The sequence below is a fragment of the Eutrigla gurnardus genome (assembly GCF_963514095.1).
Source record: "Eutrigla gurnardus genome assembly, chromosome: 14".
NCBI lineage: Eukaryota > Metazoa > Chordata > Actinopteri > Perciformes > Triglidae > Eutrigla > Eutrigla gurnardus.
In genome coordinates this window covers 5,428,172-5,449,188 of record NC_139937.1, presented here as the reverse complement: position 1 = coordinate 5,449,188, position 21,017 = coordinate 5,428,172, and the positions used below count along the sequence as shown (strand labels likewise).

At 41.9% G+C, this 21,017-nt stretch overlaps 2 protein-coding genes across 2 annotated transcripts; one reads left to right on the top strand and one right to left on the bottom strand.

Annotated features, from left to right (window-relative positions):
- Window positions 1–1,774: 1,774 nt before the first annotated feature.
- On the top strand, window positions 1,775–12,733 carry LOC311024401 (kinesin-like protein KIFC3). Its single transcript, XM_084026786.1, has 19 exons — window positions 1,775–1,928; window positions 2,155–2,266; window positions 2,511–2,607; window positions 2,762–2,919; window positions 3,031–3,283; window positions 5,052–5,224; window positions 5,507–5,572; window positions 5,718–5,855; window positions 5,942–6,139; window positions 6,243–6,416; window positions 8,135–8,282; window positions 9,450–9,580; window positions 9,683–9,976; window positions 10,050–10,154; window positions 10,270–10,400; window positions 10,488–10,608; window positions 10,721–10,850; window positions 11,129–11,358; window positions 11,462–12,733. Exons 2-19 carry the CDS (start codon window positions 2,168–2,170, stop codon window positions 11,585–11,587), a joined length of 2,772 nt encoding a protein of 923 aa, XP_083882912.1. The 5' UTR covers window positions 1,775–1,928; window positions 2,155–2,167; the 3' UTR covers window positions 11,588–12,733.
- A 152-nt stretch (window positions 12,734–12,885) lies between these two features.
- Window positions 12,886–20,354, bottom strand: ccdc12 (coiled-coil domain containing 12). The gene is made up of 7 exons (XM_084026789.1): window positions 20,196–20,354; window positions 18,185–18,258; window positions 14,397–14,476; window positions 14,174–14,235; window positions 14,056–14,090; window positions 13,872–13,948; window positions 12,886–13,270 (listed from the first exon to the last, which is right to left on the bottom strand). The coding sequence occupies exons 1-7, from the start codon at window positions 20,277–20,279 to the stop codon at window positions 13,191–13,193; spliced, it is 492 nt and encodes a 163-aa protein (XP_083882915.1). The 5' UTR covers window positions 20,280–20,354; the 3' UTR covers window positions 12,886–13,190.
- Between the last annotated feature and the right edge of the window lie 663 nt (window positions 20,355–21,017).

The following is a 21,017-nucleotide window of genomic DNA, read 5'->3' as shown; positions in this document are numbered from 1 at the left end:
AGAATGCAGGCATTAATAAAAGAAGACAAAAATGCAGTTCTAGATCCTAAATTGGAGACCACATGATCAACAGTATAACTTTGCTTTTATAGATGATTAAGGACATAATGCAAGCAGTAACCATTGAGCAAAAGCAATTGGGCTGAGAAATATTGAAAAACAAATATGATGATGACTGCTTTCATACAGTATTACGCATTGTGTTTAAAAGTGGAAAAAGTCCAATTGTCTGCATGGAAAAATGATTTGAAGGTCAAACTGGAGCTGGAATTTCCAAAATCGTACCAATTAAAAGGGCAGGTTATTCCAAGATCAAAAATACATAAGTTTCGTTACCTATAGAGCTATCTTCATTTATGGAACTGCTCACAGCAAAGTCTGTGGATGATTTTGAGTTACTGGGTCATGTTTCTGGAAAGAGACATTGCTGTTGAGTTTTCCCAAGCCAAGTGCCACATAGTTCCATTATATTATTTACAGACATCTCTACACACCTAAACAATCTGCACTGATAAATAATACGTCAGAGGAAAAGTATGTTTTTCCTTTTGGGGTGGACTGTTCCTTTTTTGTTTCACATTGGGTTTATTACTGTAATTTACAGTATCTGCAAAGCAAAGACCTTGGCTGAACTTCATTTGAATAAAAGCACAGAATTAGACGAGTCAGATGCCACTGAATAAACTCATTTGCATGAGAATATGTGACCACACTTCACAACTGATACCTTGGTGACATTCTGCATCACTGTGATGCAACAACAACCTTTTTAGACACGTTGAGAGCCCTGTTGGGTCGAGGAGGCTCTTCTTTCTCTCAGGCCATATATATCTCTAGCAGTTTTGCCTCAGAGTCTAGGTCCTATTTGTTGTGCAGCCTCAGCACTACCACTGTTTAAATATCTGCAGTGGTCTAAGCTCTTTTCTCTGCTCTTAGCCCATCATGCCCATTTGATACTTATCAGTCAGCTTTTACTGCCTTGGTGTGCGTTAGTGATACTGTTAACAGAATTACCTCAGCTTTGTCCACAGTGTTGTCTTCGCAAGATATTAATATTCTCTCAGGATTTCAGAGTTGTGATCAGTTTAACTGCAGTATATTACAACAAGCATCTGTGGCTGTTCCTGTCTGTGGGACGATGCCTTTTACAGACCTCAGGCACACCAGGGACCAGCGACATTTAATGACTTTGCACATTTTGTTGAGTTTGAGGTGCCAGAATGATAATTATAATTACGCTGACTGGGCTCTTTTTTATGATTCCTCATTCCCCCTTTTTTTTTGGCAACGTGGACGTGTTCTGAAGTTCTGAAATGTCACATGTACTCATATTTGTTCTTTAATGTAATTGCTTTCTGTAAACAAAAAATGTGAATAGATACTTAAAGAAGATTCATTTGACATAACTTGAATAAATAATGCAAATGTTAATCAGAAAATCACTACAGTTAAGTCATTTCACATTGCATTTCAAATATCTCTTATTCTACTGTTGTACCATTTACAGTCCTTGCAAGCATCTCAATATTCGCCAGTGAATTATGCTGCCGTTTCTGATTTTCATGAGCACCTGTTACCTGGCATTTGTCATCCACCTCTGGCCGGTACCAGAGTGAACCACCTCCCGGCTCAATCCGTCTCCATATCTGTCACTCCTCCACTGCAGCGGAGCAGGAAAAAGCACTGAGCATGCTCGCTGCAGATGCAGCCTGTAGATGGAGCAAAGTGGAGAGGAGGAGAAAAGGGGAGGGGAGAGGAGGGCAGAGAGGGAGTCACACACACACACCGCTCGGATGCTGCAGCTCTGAGAACAAGGGCTGCATGGGAAGATTTGTCATTGACAATACAGATGGAGTGTGGAGGGGGAATGCAAATAACTAGGATGCCGGATTGTCATCATCATCAAAGAGGAAAAGATATGTGATAAGGTAAAAAAAAAAAAAAAAAGATTAACATTTCAGTAGGATAAAATGGGGTGATTGTTAAAAAAAAGTCGTCTCTGGAGAAGCCCTGATGTGTCATGACCAGTTTTTACATGCATGCATCCTTTGATTATCGCCAAGACTTGAGTTACAGTAATAACAGTGTAAGAAATAGAATTGTGCCTGCACAATAGAGATGTGTGTAATTATTGATCTATTCTGTCCTTTACAGGGACGGTGTAGAGATGTACGCATTCTACTCCCTTTTAGTCTACATCTTCTACACTGTCTTTAAGAAGGAGGAGGATGAAGCTTTGGAAGGGGCACGTGGATCTTCCCCAGACGTAGGTCTAGTCAAATCATGTCCAGCATCGGGGATGCTCTGTCAGGAAAAAAATAAACATTTTCTTTTGGGGGAACATGCATGCGTCATCTACCACCTGACAGTAAAACAAGTCTCCATCAATAAGGATGCAGAAGTTGGTGGTGTCATTGTCCTGCCATTTGTTTAAATTTCTTTGTATGCATTTTGTAAATATTTTTGCCTGTGTATTACAGTCTGACCCTAATATATGTTGCTGTGCTCAGGAGCCAGGACCTGTTTCCATGGGAACAGGGAGCAGAAGGAAAAATGGCCACACCTCCAAAAAGGGAAAAAAGGCTTGCGTTCAGCTTGGTGAATCCAGTGAGTGCTCACATAGCTTTTATTTATAGTCCAACATATTGGATGTCATATGATATAGAAGAATGATGCATTATTTGTAACGTGGATAGTTTCTACTCATTGATTATTTACTATTCTTAACTCTTTAATGTTTATGTGATTCGTTTTCATCCAGGCAGTAGCAGTGACAGTGATGAAATGTCTCTGAGTGATGGAGGTGAGGACGATGGCCCTGATATCCCAGCATGCACTCCTCTGGCTGCTTTTCTGTCCTTCAAGCAGGAGGCTGAGAAGAGAAGGGCCTCACAGGTTCCGCTGGAAACAACAGCAAAGGTAGAGAATCTGTGTCATAGCCTCAAATGAGCTGCTCACCTGATACGTAAATAAGCAGTTCCCCAAACAGAAACTTCACATTTTATATGTGTGTGCTTCTATACCGCCCAGTTGACAGACTCTCCCTTGGTGGCCGTGATGTCCCACTTGCTGACTTTTCTGGAGCAGTACTCCCACTTCCAGCAGCTGCAGCAGCAGGCCGACCAGTACCGGGTCCAGCTGAAGAGGCACCGCGTCCAGCACCGCCGCCAGATGAAGGCCCTGCGAGCGTCATACCGCCAGCGCCTCAGGGACAAGAGCAGCATCATAAGCAGCCTGGAGGAGGCCATCGGGCAGCAACAGACCCCCAGTCCACTGAGCGAGGGTGAGGGAGGAAGGGAAGGAGGCGGAGAGAGGAAGGGGGATGGGGGTAGGGTGAAATTAATGGGTTTACATTTCCATGTGGAGGGTGTGAGGACGATGGAACACAGAGAAGTAGAGGTCAAGAGGCTGTTTTAATAACCATACACTGGTTGGTTGGAATAAAAAGAGAAGCAGGAAATGGCACTGTGGACTAAAGATTTAAATCAATAAGTTAGAGGAGATCATCTGATGGATGGTGGAAGATGAATTAAGCGGACAATTAATAATAATAAGAAGTCATCAATTCTGTCTTTTTCTAGAAGAACACAGTAATAAGCTGAGGAGCAGACTGATCCGATTAGAGCTTTAGATGTGGGTATCTGCTGTGTTTCAGATTTGACCAGATGGTTCTTTGACCTCAGAGCAGAACAAACTGCACTGTTTTATATCACTTTTCTGTGAATATGTACAGTGTGTTAACAAGTACATGAAGCTGCAGTGAGATTACATTCCTGTCCTGAGGCTGCCTGATACAGCCTCGGAGAAATATGTCATTATGATTGATAAGGTGTGTGATGACCAGACTGGGTTATTCTCTGTGTAGGCCTGTTTATGGAGATAAACATGGGGTCCCCATGTGCACTGATTCTCATTAGTTGCAGGACAAAGATACATGGTTCTGTGACGACGGTCTTTGGTACATGGATAGTGACTCTGTGGCTCCCCGTCATGAATAAAACATGGCTGGGAGTGCTGTTTCAGTCCCTGCAAATGCACTTACAAGGTCTGGCGCATGCAAGACGCCACGTGTACTTGTGTTGGACTAAAAATAGACCCGAAATCCCAAGTGCTACAAGGCTGTTTGGTGTGTTTGTTTGTTTACTGGACTGCAACGTGCAGGCATAAGTGATGCCTCTTGGATGTGCAGTGTTTCCACCTGTAGTACACTTTGGCTGTGTTGTATCATCAATTCTGAATTTAATTTGAATGAATGGCTGGTACGTCATTCAGTGGTCATTCATCAATGTGTACCAGGAAATGTTAAAGAGCTTCATTGTTTTTTCCGGTTGGAGGAAATAAGATTGTCATCATTTTAAGCTGCTGTTTTCAAAATGTACAAAACCATCTCAGTGCCTCTGCAGAGTTTTCACATTTCCTCTTACACCCCTGATGCACAGCTGCAACCTCTCCTCCATTTTTGTCTTCCTGGCACCGGCACCTCTCCTCTCCCTGCACCATTGTGACACAGCAAACCTGACGTGGCGTGTTGATAGTATTAGCATAAGGCCCTGCAATGAAAATCTGACATGACAGAGACTGATCAAGCATTGAGGTGGAAGAAAATGATTAAAATGCTGTTCAGGTGCGTGATGAACATTAGGAGAGTTTTGCAGGTGTTAACCCTCCTCTATCGCTGCAGGCTGCACGTGAGAAGCTGCAGTAATCCTATTTCGGTGAGGTTGCCCTGGAGACTTGAGAGTGGAACCACAGCAATGATAACATTAATGCACTGTGACGACATGGTGTGAAAAGAGCTCTAAATGCATACTTAATGTTCATTAATATTACACATGAGCATTCAAGCATACCTGTAGAAATTAATCATAACTGAAAACATATAGACAGGTCAGGGGAAGGTCAAAGGTTATTGGCTGGTACTATTTCTGGGTGGCATAATATGAACATGGGTCCAAACATGACAGAATATGATGAAGGTTATTAGTTATTCAGGCTAACAATGATGATGATGCAGAGGCTGATTCTAGTTTTGCTTTATTTCTGTCCCCCAGGTGAGTCCAGCAGCGATGCAGGGACACAAGCTGGGGTTCACCGGCTGGTGGAGTCTCTGTACGGTCTGCAGGGTGAGAGGAGTAAGCTGAGAGGAGAACTCCGCCAGCTGCACTCACAGCTGGAGCAGAAGGAAAAGGACAGACACTCTCGTATACAGGCCTTTCAACAGCAGGTAGGCAAATGCCTTAACCGTTTAGCAAGAAATAGCTGTCAAAATCCATAAATTATGACCTTTGTTAAGTAATAAAATAAGAAAGTTGGTTTAAAATGTATGTTTTCCAAAATTAATAGAACCCTCATTAATTAGAAATATCATGTCCATAACAATTTGGAAAATGAATTATGGAGACAGAATTACATGCATTTCTTCATAAATATAAATGTGCAGAATTAAATCACATTGTGCTACAAATAATGGAATGAAGACTTTTGACCCTCTTCATTTCCTGCACAGATCGATGAGCTCAAGAATTGCATAGAGGAGCGTGAGGAGGAGCTGTCAAGACTGAGAACATCCACCGTAAGCGATGCAATCTATTGATTATTAATCACGATTATCACGGTTAATCATTTGTCAAGTCTTTGTCACTTTCCACATCATCAGTAAAGTTGCCCACACACTGAATCCTGGTTTTGATGCATCTCTCATTGTTACGGTTCCTCAGGGGGCAACAGACTCAGAGAAGCGGGTTCTGTGTCTGTCAGCAGAGAACGAGAGTCTGAAGCAGAACCTGAGCGTTACACAGGGCCTCCTGCAACAGCTGTCAACCATGCCCTCCCAGTCCAGCACCATGCTCATCAAGGTGACGCACACCGACACAGCTGAGGGCACCTCGAACTGCAAACACAGACACTTTCTTGATTTGCTTTGTTTCATGTGCTCCGATAGGAGAATGAGAACCTCCGCAGCAGAGTGCAGCAGCTGGAGATGTCCCTGCAGCAGCGTGCCGAGCAGCTGTCACATCTAGAGCGACAGAGCGAACAGAGCGAGTGGAGGAGAGGAGAGGAGCTGAGGAAACGAGAGGACCGGGTGAGGGAGCTCCAGCTGGAGTTGGACAGGGAGAGAGGCAAGGAGCCAGTGGTGAAGGTAAATCTTAAAACACAACAGTGTTTATTGTAAAACAGAATAACGAACATAATTGCAACATTTTTTCTGACGTGACCCTAATGAGATGTTTTTCCTCTGGCAGTACGTCACCCAGACCGTGGAGGTGGAATCGCCGGCTACATTAAAGCAGCTGACCAAAGCCAGACAGAAGAATGAGCTGCTGTCCGATAAGCTGTCCAATCAGAACGAGCGGTGCAAACAGCTGGAGGAACACATCAGGAAATCAGATGAATACAGCTGTAATCTGCAGCACAAGGTAAAAACCAGAGGCCAACAAATTCATGTTGAACTGGTATGGTGTGAATTATTCTGTCATATCTCCTTTGAAGTATTCATACACAGATTTAACTGATTTTTTTTTAAGTTTAAAACAATTTCTACTTGGGTTATATCCGTCTTTCGAGGTAAATAATTGTGCTACACAACTTTTTGAACATGTCTCTGGCAGCAGGACGTGGAGCTTTAGACAATAATGCTCCATAGGAATGCTACATATCAGTACACATTATTAAAGTTGGCTAGCTAGGAAACTAAGGTTACACATCTCAGATGGTCCTCCTGATGCCATCGATCCAGATTTAATAAAGACAGTACCTTAAGTTAAAATAGACCAAACATGCCTTGGCTCGACTTCTTGTGGTTGCCGTCCTGGTTTCCAGGAAGAAGAGAGGCGATGTCCTGCTTTAATCCAGCTTCTGACGAATGGAACTGGCTCCGATTTGTCCAGAAGAGGTCCATTGAGGTCCATAAACAGGAGTGAAGACAGCTTCAAGCTGACGTGGGGAGATCCATGTGACTTGCTATGCACATTCTTTCCAATGTTTTCCCCGGTGCAGTGCCCTGTAATTCAGCCACCCTTTTGGATGTGAACCCACAGTGTGTGACTAATGAAACACTATGGTTTAGCTTTCGCTGCTAGCCATTTTTAGTGTGACTTCTCAACATGTCTTGTTTGGCCCACAGGGCTAATTTGCGAACATTCACTCCTAATAATAATAATAATATATAATATAATATAGCCCCAAACCGGCCACCCTGACCCTCAAGGAAACCCTTGACCCTTGGTGTGTAGTGATTTTGGAGTCTCTGTACTGAATAACAGTGGAGTTATTGATTAATATAGAGCAGCTCAGGAAGTAGCCAGCGGCCTGGAGAACATTGACAGAACCCTGCTCCCTGGCAAGCTGAAGCTCTGGTGCATGCAGTATGGACTACTTCCACGACTCCTGTGGCCACTAAACCTATATGAAGTCCTGCTTTCAAAGGTGGAAAAGCTGGAGAGAGTGGTCAGCTCATATGTGAAGAAGTGGCTTTGCCTTCAGGTGTCTAAGCAGTATTGGGCTCTACGACAGAGGGATGTTACACCTGCCCATTTCCAGTCTGGCAGAGGAGTACAAGTGTGCCAAAGTCAGACTGGAGATGATGCTACTGGATTGGAGCGATCAATTTGTAGCCCAAGCTGCCCCAATCCTGGCCAATGGGAGGAAGTGGACCCCACTGGCTGCAACTGAACAAGCAAAGTCAGCACTCAGGCACAAGGACATCGTGGGCCGAGTGCAGGAGGGGAGGAGCGGTCTTGGCCTTGGTGCCAGTACACCGGCGTGGAGCAAGGCTACTACATCTGAGAGATGCAAGCTGTTGACCAGGAGGTACGTCAAGAAGAGGAAACAAGAAGATGTGCAGTGAATGGCATGGGAAGGAGTGGAGAAGAAAAAATCACCTGGAAAGAGTTGTGGGAGTTGGAGGCATTCAGGGCAACGTCTTGCTCTTGGTTCGGTAAACTCCAGTTGTGAAAAACACATCATGAAAGGAAAACAAGTCAAATGCTGAAGGAGGAAGTTTCCACTTTTACACTGCTGTAAATTGACAACCCGACAATCAATTTCATGAAAAGACGAACTCATTAGACAACTGAGCCTGTACAGATCGGACCAGTCCAGCTGACAGTTTGACAAATTGTTGTGCTGTTTACAGATTGCAGCCTACGAGCGAGAAATCAGCAAACTGAGAGAGGAGCTGCTGAAAGAGATCGGCCACTTGGAGGAGCGGAAGGAGGAGGCTGTGAAGGCTGCAGCCACCTGCTCGGCAGAGCACTTTCAGAACCTGCAGGACCAATTTTTCAGTGAGTTAAAGGAGAAATTTGGTCATTTTTTACCCCATTTTTGTTGTCCCCAGGGTCATCCCGACTTATTAGAAGCAAAAAAACCCAACAAAAATTGATTTGACCTAGCACAAGATGTGTACCTGCCTGCCAGCCTTCCAGAATAGCTCCAATGCTAACCCATAGGGGCAAGTTTTATCTGCTTTTCTAGGCCTCAGAAAATAATTCCAAGACCTATTCAACACAAGTTGGGTCCCTACGAGACACGACAGCGCTCGTTTAGCTCAAATAGTGTGGCGAAACGACATTTTCTTCTCTTTCTTTGGGGGTTTGATGATTCTGCTTAGAGGAGAAATGCGGTCATTTTTGACCCCATTTTCGTTGTCCCCAGGGTCATCCCGACTTATTAGAAGCAAAAAAACAGACAAAAATTGACTTGACCTAGCCCGAGATGACCTATGGGTCTTGGAATTATTTTCTGAGGCCCAGAAAAGCAGATAAAACTTGCCCCTATGGGTTAGCATTGGAGCTATTCTCGAAGGCTGGCAGGCAGGTACACATCCCTGACATTTTCGTCAGGTTTTTTGCTTCTGATAAGTCGAGATGACCCTTGGGACAATGAAAATGGGGTCAAAAATGACTGCATTTCTCCTTTAAGCAGAATCATCAACCCCCCAAAGAAAGAGAAGAAAAGCATGTCATTAAAAAAGTTTTAACACATTGCTTTCTTGCCGAGAATTAGATGAGAAGATTGATATCTTTCTCTATGAGGTTGCAGACAGTAGCCTGTTAGCTTAGCTTAGCATAAAGATCCAAGACAAAACCTGCCAAGCACCTCTAAATCACACAAATGAATATCTGATATCTCATTTGTTTAATCCAAATAATACATTTTTCACTGGTTTTGGTAAACTTTAAACAAACAAAATAGAACATGCTTAAAAGTAGGATTTAGAACCTGGGAGGGAGATTTTATTACCTTTGGCGTTTCCACGTTTCCAGTCTTTATGCTAAGCTAGGCTAACCAGCTGCTGACTGTAACCTTATAATAATAGAAAGATATGAAGGTATCCTTTCACCCAACTGAAGGAAAGCAAATAAGTGCCTTCCCAGCATGCCAAACTATTCCTTTAAATATATTTATTGAGACACTATTTGAGCGTCTACATGGCGTTTTATTTTTATCAGGCTTGCAGAAGCGTCTGACTGCGCTGCCTCCAACTTTACGCTCCATGAAGACAGACTACACCAGTCTGAGGAGCCAGGTTCGAAACTTCTCAGACTTCTATGGAGCAGCCATCAGTGAAGCAAAAAAACAGGTACGTACATGATATCACACATGATGTCTACACAATGTAAAGGAGTAAATCTAACATGATCAACAAGAGTAATAAAGAAATGTTTTGCTATATTTTTGGCAGATTTCAGCAGCTATCAGTGAAATGTCTGAAGCCAACAAAGACCTCCTGGAGAAATATAGGAAGGAGGTGGCACTGCGCAGGAAGTACCACGAGCAGCTGGTGGAGCTTAAAGGCAACATCCGTGTGCTGTGCCGAGTGAAGCCTGTGCTGAAGGAGGACCAGCATGAGGAGGGCCAGTCTGTGGTGGTGACGACGGACCCCAACAACGAGTCCTCGCTCAACGTGCTCAACAAGGGAAAGAGTCGCATTTTTGAACTGGACAAGGTCTTCCACCCTCAGGCCACACAGGAAGAGGTATGAACATGATCAACATACGCAGGAAATACAATTGGAACAAGAACTCAAACTCTTTATTGGTTTTCTTCAGGTCTTTCAGGAGATTGAGCCTCTCGTGACATCCTGCATCGATGGCTACCAGGTCTGCATATTTGCCTACGGACAGACCGGTTCTGGAAAAACCCACACGATGGAGGTATAATCTCTAGTTTTACAGCCGTATGAGCTAAAGAGGCACGACAGAAATAGTCACATGTAGCACATACCAGCAAAGGTATTGGGCGGCAGGCTGAGTATCATTTGATTTTCAGGGCAGTGTAGAGAACCCAGGCATCAACCAGCGAGCCCTGAAGCATCTGTTCAGTGAGATTGAGGAGAGGAAGGACATGTGGTCTTACACGGTCACCGTCAGCTCTGTGGAGATCTACAACGAGGTGCTAAGGTACACTGTGCTGCACTTTTCTTTTTTGGATAGTTAGCCTGCAATATACGAGACCGACTACAAACTACTTGTCATTTTGTTTCTCAGAGACCTGCTGAGTAAGGATGGAGAGAAACTGGACATTAAGCTCAACCCGGACGGAACAGGACAGCTGCATGTGCCGGGCCTTAGGCTCATCGAAGTTAAGAGCTTTCAGCACATTAAGAAGGTGACACAGCGTTTTTTTAAACAATCTGTACCGACAGGATACTAAATACCAATAACCAAACCACTATAAATATAAAAAGTTACATTTATGCCAATTATTCTTGTTTCTCAAGATTTTAGCCACAGCCCGAAGGAACAGGGTCACCTTCGGCACTCTGATGAACCAACACAGCTCCCGCTCCCATGCTCTGCTTTGCATCACCGTTCAGGGAACCGACCTCGCCACTGGAACCAAATCCACCGGTCAGTCACACGTTCTCCTTCTATAGTGCAAGTACTTGAAAGGCTCTGTGTTAATATTGGCTATAAACCACAATCAGATCTGGCCCTCCTCTTTGAATCCCTCTGTTTGAGCTGAGTGCAGTCTAGCTACCGCATAATGCCGAATTAAAAATGATATCTTTGTGAATATATTTTAAGAAAGAATGATGAGAAAGAGAGTAAAGACAATAAAAAGCACAAACGATAAGCTTCTGATCTCCAGTTTCCTCATATCTCTAATTTAACTTTTCTTTCCTCAGGCAAGTTGAACCTGGTGGACCTGGCTGGCTCCGAGAGGGTGTGGAAGTCTGGTGCAGAGGGAGAGAGGCTGAAAGAGGCCCAGAATATCAACCGCTCTCTGCTGTCACTGGGGGACGTCATTCAGGCACTGAGAGCTCGGCAGACTCACATCCCCTTCAGGAACTCTCGCCTTACGTACTTATTACAGGATTCCCTGGGCAAAGGCAGCAAGACCGTCATGGTGGTGCAGGTGGGATTACTGCTCCAAAATTAGACTAAGACACATTTGCATTAAGTTCAGTATTAGTTCTTCATCGATGCTTGTTGTGAGCCTTGTTTTGTTTCTCCTAAAGGTGTCTGCTCTGGACAGTAACGTGGGAGAGACGTTGTGCTCTCTGAAGTTCGCCCAGAGGGTGTGCAAGGTGGAACTGGGACCTGCAGCCAGGAAGATTGAATCTGGTGGAGGACAGTGCGACTGACAGCCTTCAATCGGCCACTTCCTGTCCCCGGTGATCACCAGGAAGCCATGAATGCACCAGATTACCACCCAAACTACCAACCAATCACAATGTTACAGTATCAACGGATCAACGGCAATCCTGCTCAAGGGCTAAATCTGTGGAGGTCTTTGTGGAATCCATATGCCAACCTTTTGAGGTTCGGTTTTGGGGCCTCCTCTTTTGCCATTTTCTGCTTCTGACAAGTGAGAACTGTTAACATTAGCTAATCTGCATGCAGTATTTATCCTCGCACTCCGAGTGCCAACAACATCGGACTCCCCCGCGGTCTAATATTTGATGCTTCCTTGAACTACAACATCTCAGTTTCTATTCATTAAATATCAAAAATCCGGGATTTCTTCATCATCACAGTATTCAGAGCAACATCATGTTCAAACAGCTTCAACAAGCTTCCGGAGCCACAATATCAACAACTTCCGTTTATTTGCAGTATTAATCATTATGCTATTAATGTCTGTATTGTGAGCTTCATCTCCAACGTTGTATATTTTTGAAGATTGTAGTGTGTAGGAGAATCTGTTTTGTAGTCTATGTAGTATGGGCTATTAATCATTTCAATGACACTTAAAGTCACATATTAGTGTAGTTTCAGCGAAAGTCAGACTGAATGCTTTTTGTTTAGAGGCTTGATACGTTGCCTTTTGAGAACAGAGGAAAGCATTTGAAGGAGCAGGTGGCCTTGTGTTAAGAGTGGTAATATAATGAATGTGCAATTCCCTCCTTATTGAGGAGACAGTCTGGGCCTACGTAGACAGAAGATGCACTTTATTGTGAAAGAATAGAAACATTTCAGTTCACAACAGGTATTTAGGTGCTTGCAATAGATCTCACTAGTGAATGTCATACCAAAAAATGCTTATTGTTATCTGTCCATCACCGTTCCTCTATTTATCACCCATTGGATCAAAACTAAGTTGATTCAATCGTAGCAAGACATTAATGTTGCAGTTATTACCATGAGCTCATAGGGGTCACTAGATGGGGACTAAACGGTAATTTTTCAGATCATTTTCTGAATAAATATTATGTACTTAAAAGTGTCTTTTCTGTTATTGGATACTTTGTGACAAAACACTAATAAGAGCATGAAACGTAATGTGACACCTATACTGCGAACATCTCTGGATGTTTGAGAAATATTAGTATCAAAATATATATTGATATAATATATAAATATATATATGATAACTCATGTTGTGATAAAGTTAGTAATCCATATTCCCACCCAGCAAAATCATGGAAATAATTATCAGGCATTTGAAAAACTCACATTATTTTACTTGAAAATGTAAAACTTACAAAATATAATATTGATGGTAAAGTTACCAATCCACATACACAGAATGCATTACTACATATTCATATGTAATAATCAAATAACGCAAAGCAGGACACACAAGGGGATCTGAAGACCTGAGAGAAAACATGACTTTACTCCCTGCAGCGATGGAAGTGGCTGCCTCTTTGAGCACAACGCAGCTGTGACAGTACAGTCCCAGTAAACCAAGGCCATCCCTCTGCAGCCTCCTTTTTGTGTTTTTTTATCCGTCAGAAGTTGGATTCAGTCCGAGTCTCCCTCCTCCAATCCTACTGCTCCCACTGCACTGGCCAACTCCTCCTCACTGCCTCGGAGACGATCCCCTGGACACATAAACACTCAGTCAGTCTCATCCATTCATTCATTCATTGCATTAATGTGTAGATCCTGCATATTGGCTATTAAAGTATTATTCAAGTTGAGTGCACCACTGGCACCCTGTAACCAAGCATTCCTGTTGTTGAGTCAGGCTGACAGGCTGCAGTGTTTCTTCCAACACAAAGTCTTTATAATAATAGTAAAATCGGCCTACTGCCATGTTTTAATTTACATCAAAATGTAACAGTCTCTACATTTGCACAAAAAGCTATAACCAAATTGAAAAAAAGTGACTGCTGTTCATTTTCACTAACATTAATTGGGTTATTGCGAGTACACATGACAGCATGGCTACCTGTATTCTTGGTGTCTCAAATTAAAATGAGACAAACCCCATAACATTTGCATACATATGAAAGAGTTGGACTACCGGTATTATAAGAATGTGGATCACACATCAGTGGCATAATCACTCCATTGACTTAATCAGATGGCTTGAAGCCTCTGTGGAATCTAGAAACCACCAAGCAATTAGCCTAATAATTCACGCCTAGCTCAGACATGTTTGTTGATAAAACGCAAAAATGTGAAAGTGGTTTTACTAACGGATGAGCTCGGCGATGGCTCTCTGTGTTCTCCTTTCCAACTTCTCCAGTTTCTTTGCCACGTCACGCTTCAGATCCCTACATTCAGAATCAAAAAGGACAATGTCAGTCACAAATTATCTATAATTATGCAGAGATTTTACGCGTCACACAGGCTTGTAAAATAATTTGCAAAAGCATCTTACCAGTCTGGTTTTCTCGGAGCAAGGTTGGCCAAATCCTGAGGAAGGAAACCAGCTGAATAAAGCAACTACAACTTCTGTACTTCAACGAAGGAAATCACATCCAGAAAGGAGCACTCACCACTTCTTCAATGATGGGCTCTGGGTTAGCTGCTTCTAACTGGTCTTTCACTTTATCCTCCACTGCAAACAAAGAATATTCTCCATCAGTCATGAATTATGTGATAGTGACAGCAGGAGTCTGTGAGCAAGGGGTGGCGTCCAGTAGCTCAAAGTGTGCTGTATGACCTTCCTAGAGGCTCATGTTTTTTTCAAAGCTTGTATGGGATTTAAAGAGTTCTCACCTGATGCGGGTTTGGCCTTGGGCACCTGCCTCTCCTTCAACTCTTCATCCTCTGGAGTGTAATTCCTCAGCTTCAGCTCTCTGAGGACAGAAATCATGAAGCATTATCAGTGAACAATGCTCTCACTCTTTTTCCCCACACTCATGTGACTGTCCAGGAGATGGCAGTGTAGACAATATATTCCAGAAAAGTAAGCGGATAAAAGACTGTCTGCAAATCCTTCACAGCTGCACATCTAATGTCTCGAGGTGACCGGGTATAATGTCCCTCTTTATTCCTATGGACACGTGCGATTAACATGTTCCACCTGCTCCTGGGCACAGCAAACAGCTGAGGAATGCAGGCCCTGAATTTGAATTACGCAGTCTTTCATCACATCTCTGCACAGAGGAATTTTTGGCAAGCTTAGCCGGCATCTCTGCAGATTATACATATTTAAAATCCAGAGGCAGAGGTAAACTATTGTCTGACCAAGCACATTATCAGCTGCTCTGAGCTTAACATGGATTTGTGATGAGGCTTGAGGGTACACTCTCGACACATTCATCACATCCCTGCTGCCAACTGACAACCCGATGCCTTGTATGGGTATAGGCAGGAAGGCTCGCTTGTTCTGCCTTTGACTGACTCAGAGGGACTCAAATCTCTCACTATGCCTTCTGAATCTCTCCTTAAAAAAGAAATATGTCATTCTATCCATCTCATCCTTCAACTCAAATCTCATGCCACTCATATTGCAGTCACAATTAATCAAATAATAATGTTTTTTATTGGATTAATGTGAATCAAAACAAAATATAAATACAAGATGAACCGAGTCTTTACAACTATAATAAAATAAATTAAATAAAAAGACGGAAACTACATCAATGGTTGTCAAACAAGCCTAAAAAGGAATTTAAATATTTAAGCCCACCTAAGCTCTCCAGCCAGTGTTACACAGTCCAGATGACTGCAAGTTCCTTAGCTTGCAGTTTGTGGGAGCACAAGGCATCTCTGCAGGACGAAATACAGGCTATAATTTATCAGCCTCCAATCGATAATATTGTGAAATAGATAAATAAGGACGACACTTCTGAATTGAAACAGAGTGAAAAGAGTTCTTTCTTCTTCCAGGAACCATGAATGTGCTAGGCACAATTTTAGAAATTATTTACTGTTGCTAAATTGCAGTTGGGCTGCATCATGCAATATATTATGTGGAAGTAGACGTTTTGGCGGGAGGGTGGAACTCGTTTCATAATCCGAGAGTCATGACTAAAAAATATGCAATTGCGGTGGTTTTGGTTATTTCGTTTTGTTTTAAAAAAGAAATGAAAGCACAAATACGAAAATAAACAGAGCAAGGTCCTCTGGGAAGTGTTTTAACAATGTTGTCATTTGATATTTTGTGCAGAAATTGTGGCATGAGGAAAGGTCAAGAGACCTTAACATTAAGATACATCAGATGCGGACTGTGAATATTTCAGCACAGTTAATGGACATTGTGGCATAGTTCTGTATGTATAAGATTTAAAATGTATTTATTTGATTATATCAGATACCTGATTAGTATCCAACAGACTGAAAAACATTTCACCAGTAGCAGGACAAATAAAGGATATACATACTGTTCTTCCTGTATCATGTGTGTGTGTGTGTGTGTGTGTGTGTGTGTGTGTGTGTTTACTTATACAGTTAGTTTGATGCATCCAAACCTTTAAAGAGTGTTTAAACATTTCCACTTCAAGCACACTGTGGCATCACAGAGAGCTAGTGATACATTTAGACCACAGACCCAAGTGTGGCTCTCTGAAAATGTTTGGAGTGAACAGTGGCTGGGGAGGAGTGCAGCAGTGTTCACATGTTTACACTTTACCATTCACCAGAGCAGAATTAACTAAAATGAGCATTTTCATTTACACATGAGCCACAGAGATTGTTAAAGCTTGCGTGTAATTCATCATGTCAATACTTTAGAAGAATGTGACCTTCCCTGAACCTTATTTGCTATTTCCAAGAATTCTTAAATGTTAAAAGAAAAACAGCAGGCCTAACAACACCTGACATGATGTAACAAGAAAAGCTTTTTTTGTGGAATAGGCTAATATGAATGTTTGATAACACACAGGATGCTGAAAATCTCTCGGGCCAAGTTTTACCGTCGTCTTTTGGATCTTTCATTTACGTTGCAATAACTTTAGGGCAAACATGTTGATCATTGTGTTCTGTGATGTCTGAATTTGGCAATTTGATCTTGGCAATTTTAATACATGATACATTACACTGACACCCTGCTACAAATGTGTGTCTTGATTTAGAAAAGCATCGGTTAAAAAAAAAAGCCAGAGCACGTTCGACAGTGAACTTTTCTCTTCACTGACATGTCTAAATTAAGCATTAAAGTGTAAGACCGGTGAAAATGGACCGCATAGTCTTTTTCGCCATGAAAAAACATCAAATAAGCCATCCAGACATTTTTTTTCAGTGATCACCCATGTATCGAGAAAGCCTCCAAAGACGCTAACAGCCCCATAGCGCTAACACTGATTAGATTGGGGCGGTGCGCCTAACGCATCCACAACGGCATATTCTAACCACTAATATTGCTCAAAATAGCACCAAACCTCTTCAGTAGCATGATAAGGGTCCTTACACATAAAACCAACACCAACAACGTAGTTAGCGAACCCGGAGTTTATTAAAAAGGACTGTTTTGAAAGACTTCCAGGTACTCTCGTAGTATAGTCGATCGTACAAGTCGATTATCGAATGCAATGCAACAGGAGATGATTTGTTCCAGCAAAACACGTAAACATTGTGGTTTCATTTCCTTTCATTTCCGTGTCAACACTCGATAGACATCATCACAAACAGCCAAGTAATGCAATTTCCATGGAATTATAAATGTCAAGACTTTCCTCATTGAACTGAACTCCAGTGCATTCGGTAATCGACTTGTATGGACTACCTGTCAACATGGACCTACTGGTAAGGCACAGACTTGTAAACTAGTGTTTTTTAATAAACTCCGGGTTCGCTAACTTCGTTGTTGGTGTTAGTTTTATGTGTAAGGACCCTTATCATGCTACTGAAGAGGTTTGATGCTATTTTGAGCAATATTAGTGGTTAGAATATGCCGTTGTGGATGCGTTAGGCGCACCGCCCCAATCTAATCAGTGTTAGCGCTATGGAGGCTTTCTCGATACATGGGTGATCACTGAAAAAAAATGTCTGGATGGCTTATTTGATGTTTTTTCATGGCGAAAAAGACTATGGGGTCCATTTTCACCCGTCTTACACTTTAAACTCTGCAGCTATTTTCATTTTCATTTTCATTTTCATGCGAGAGATCTGTCCTGTTGGACCGGAGGAAATACAGTGGCACTCCCTCAGTGCTGTCAGTGCAGTCATTAAATATAAACAATGGAAAAAAGGTCTTGTAGGACAGTAAAGAAGGCTGCTCCTTCTTACTGGCTAACACATAAAATTTGAGTAGGCTGCAGGATATTTGAGCAGCTAATAGCAGGAGGCTGTGATCCAGCCCAATGTAAACACTGCATCTCATTACCTGCACTGAGACAGGCAATATAGTGTTACAAGAAGATGGTGTGCAGATAAAAGGAAAGATCAATGTTCAGATGGTGTAGTTCAATATCAGTTTCAGTTCCGTTTGTGCAGCTTCAGAAAAAATCATCTAAACGGATGAGCAACATAGAGCAAGAGTTGAAGAAATAATGACATGCTTTTATGAAAAATATAATTTAAACAAAAACAAGACATTTTCGTGTGTGGGGTGATGAACCAACCTGTGCCTTTCTTCAGGAGTCTCCTCTAGTGAAGCCTTTTTATGCTCTGGCTCCCCATCTTCCTGCTCTATCCCCTGTTAAAATATAATTATGCCATCATTAAAATAAATAAATCAACCACACAAACCACTGGGATACAAATGACGGAATAGAGTTGCATAATGCAGAAAAATTATATTGACCCCAAGTGAAAAGTGATAACAAAGGATATCAACCCCTCCCAGCGTGCACTTTCCTGAAGAGGTTTCCTGCCCACCTGCTAGAACAATTCAGGGGACTGAATCATTCTTGAAGTGTTGTACAAAGGGAAAACAACCCCCAGCATCATGAATGTCAACAGTCATGTATCACACATTGCTAGTGACGCCAGTATGCCTTTGCTAAACACAAGCTTAGTGAAACACAATGTGGTCTAACTGCCAAAACAGTGGCTTGCATATTGAATGGGGATTCCTGTTGCAGGAAGAATTCATATTCAGAACTGAACGATTGCCACAGCGGAATAACTGAGTAATGTGTCAATGGTTCAACACAAACAACAGCCCAACTGAGCAGCAACAGAAACTCTGGTCCAACAACCTGCTCACTATGATAGATAAGTCAAGACCAAAGGTGTTTACGTGATTTTCTTAGTACAATTATCACTGGAAAATGTTGCTCAGCATACACCATCATCTTGATTTAGGCTAATAAAAGTACACATACTGTAACATTTCACTGGACAGTGTGTGGTGGTGACCACAGAGATGTGCTGTTATTTTGTTGTTTTACTGTTTTACTGCTACACATTACAACCCCCCCCCCCCCCCACACACACACACAAACACACACACAAACACACACACACACACACACACACACACACACACACACACACACACACACACACACACACACACACACACACACACACACACTACAGATAGCCTAGTTTTTCATCTGCACCTTTTGCTCAACTGAGATATCCATTTTGTATACTGTGTGATTAAGTACTTGGCAAATGAAAACTAAAGACAGTAGTAATGAAGAAAACTTAATGCAATTCATTTATGAAAGAAGTTGAATAATTGAAATGGACAAATATCAGTTTCTGAATGTGTCTAAATGTGTGAAACGTGATCAGTTCAAATTCCCTAATACCCTCAGAGATTCTGATTATTTTTTACTAATTTACCCCATCTGAAAAATATATCTCTGTGTTCTAATATATTAAAAGACCTCTGAAACCAGTGGCAGCCCTAGATGTCTGGTGATTTTCAAAGAAACTGTGCTTTTGTCACTAAACAGACACACTTTTTCTTTTACATTAAGCAGTAAAGATATTGAGGCCCTGACCTGTTTTGCTCATCATCACCCAAAACACAATATACCTAAATATAGCCAAAACACACACATATAGCTGCTGCTTCAGCTCTGGTTTTACCAGTCTGCATATGATTTGACATGTGGATATAAAATACGAAAGTGTCTTGTTGGGAGACTTGTTTTAACAGGTGATTTCACAACGGATCAATAAGCTAATTGATTGTGGTAATTCACTGTAATAGACATCTAACAGCTGACCACTTTAGATAAAGCTGAACCAGAGATGTGTTTCTCACTCTCGTGGCGGTTGAAACACTATTATAGTTCTCATTCTTCATTCTTATTAACTAAAATGTAGCTATGATATTCATTCGTCGCTTGATACATGAGCTTGAATCACTTTGTTATTGTCTCGGAGTAAAACAGTTCAAATTAGTTAGCTTGGGAATTTAGCTGCTCAAGCAAACTACTACTATAAACGCAGTCTCATATTAAATATTAAACTTAACTAGCTCTAAACATCTAAGCCCACAGCCTTTAAACGCACAACAAAACCACCAACCGAACTTATGACTGCTAACAACATAAATGTGCTAATGTTAGCTACAAGCTAACTCGGCTAAGGTTAGCTCACTTACAAAACGGGCTATGTTGCTGGCTACGTTTAATTTATCAGAAACCAGACATCAGCAGACGAGACACTCACATGAAGCTGTTTATCTCTTAATGCTTTCAGCCTCTCCTTTCTTTTCAGGGCCTGCTCCTGTAGCGACCCAACGTTCCGCTCCATGTTGAACTGTACACGCCGCTCACTGCGCTCTGGAGTCCATTAACCGTCCTAGAGGACGGAAAGCCGACCGTCGAGCACATCGATTGCAGCAGCCTGTTTGAATATATTACAAAAGCAAATTCCTACACACACACACCAATGTTATGTTGGATATATTTGACATGGGGATTAGGCATAACATTGAATTGCTTTCCCTAGTTTATGGGCTACTTTTAAACATGTATGGACTATTAGCAGATAATGAGGAATATATTGATTGGCACACTGCCAGGTCTTGTTTAATAGTAGGCCAATGTCATGGTAATATGAGTCCTTACGGGGTTAAATATTATAAGACTGAATCATATTACCACTTTAGTCCATGGTGGTCCATCAAAAGACAAATTAACTCCTGTTATAGATTAACCATAGCAGAAAGGAAGCAAATTCCATACATGATGCTTTGTTGATGTGTCTTTATTTTAATAAAATGTGTTTAAACAAACATCTGTACTCACCATGTCGTAACATATCATCAATAACTTTCTTTTTTACAGAATGGAAATGTATCTGAAGTCAAGCTATTGACGGACCATGTAGATTTACAGAACAAATTAGCAGATTTACTTCTTATAAATTGATGCATTTTCAAAGTACACAATAACTACTTTCAGCAAGGGAGGTAAGGACCATTCTTCAAAATTAGCACTTCTAATTTCGACACACTTGACACTGGACTCATATAGTTCAAATAAATTC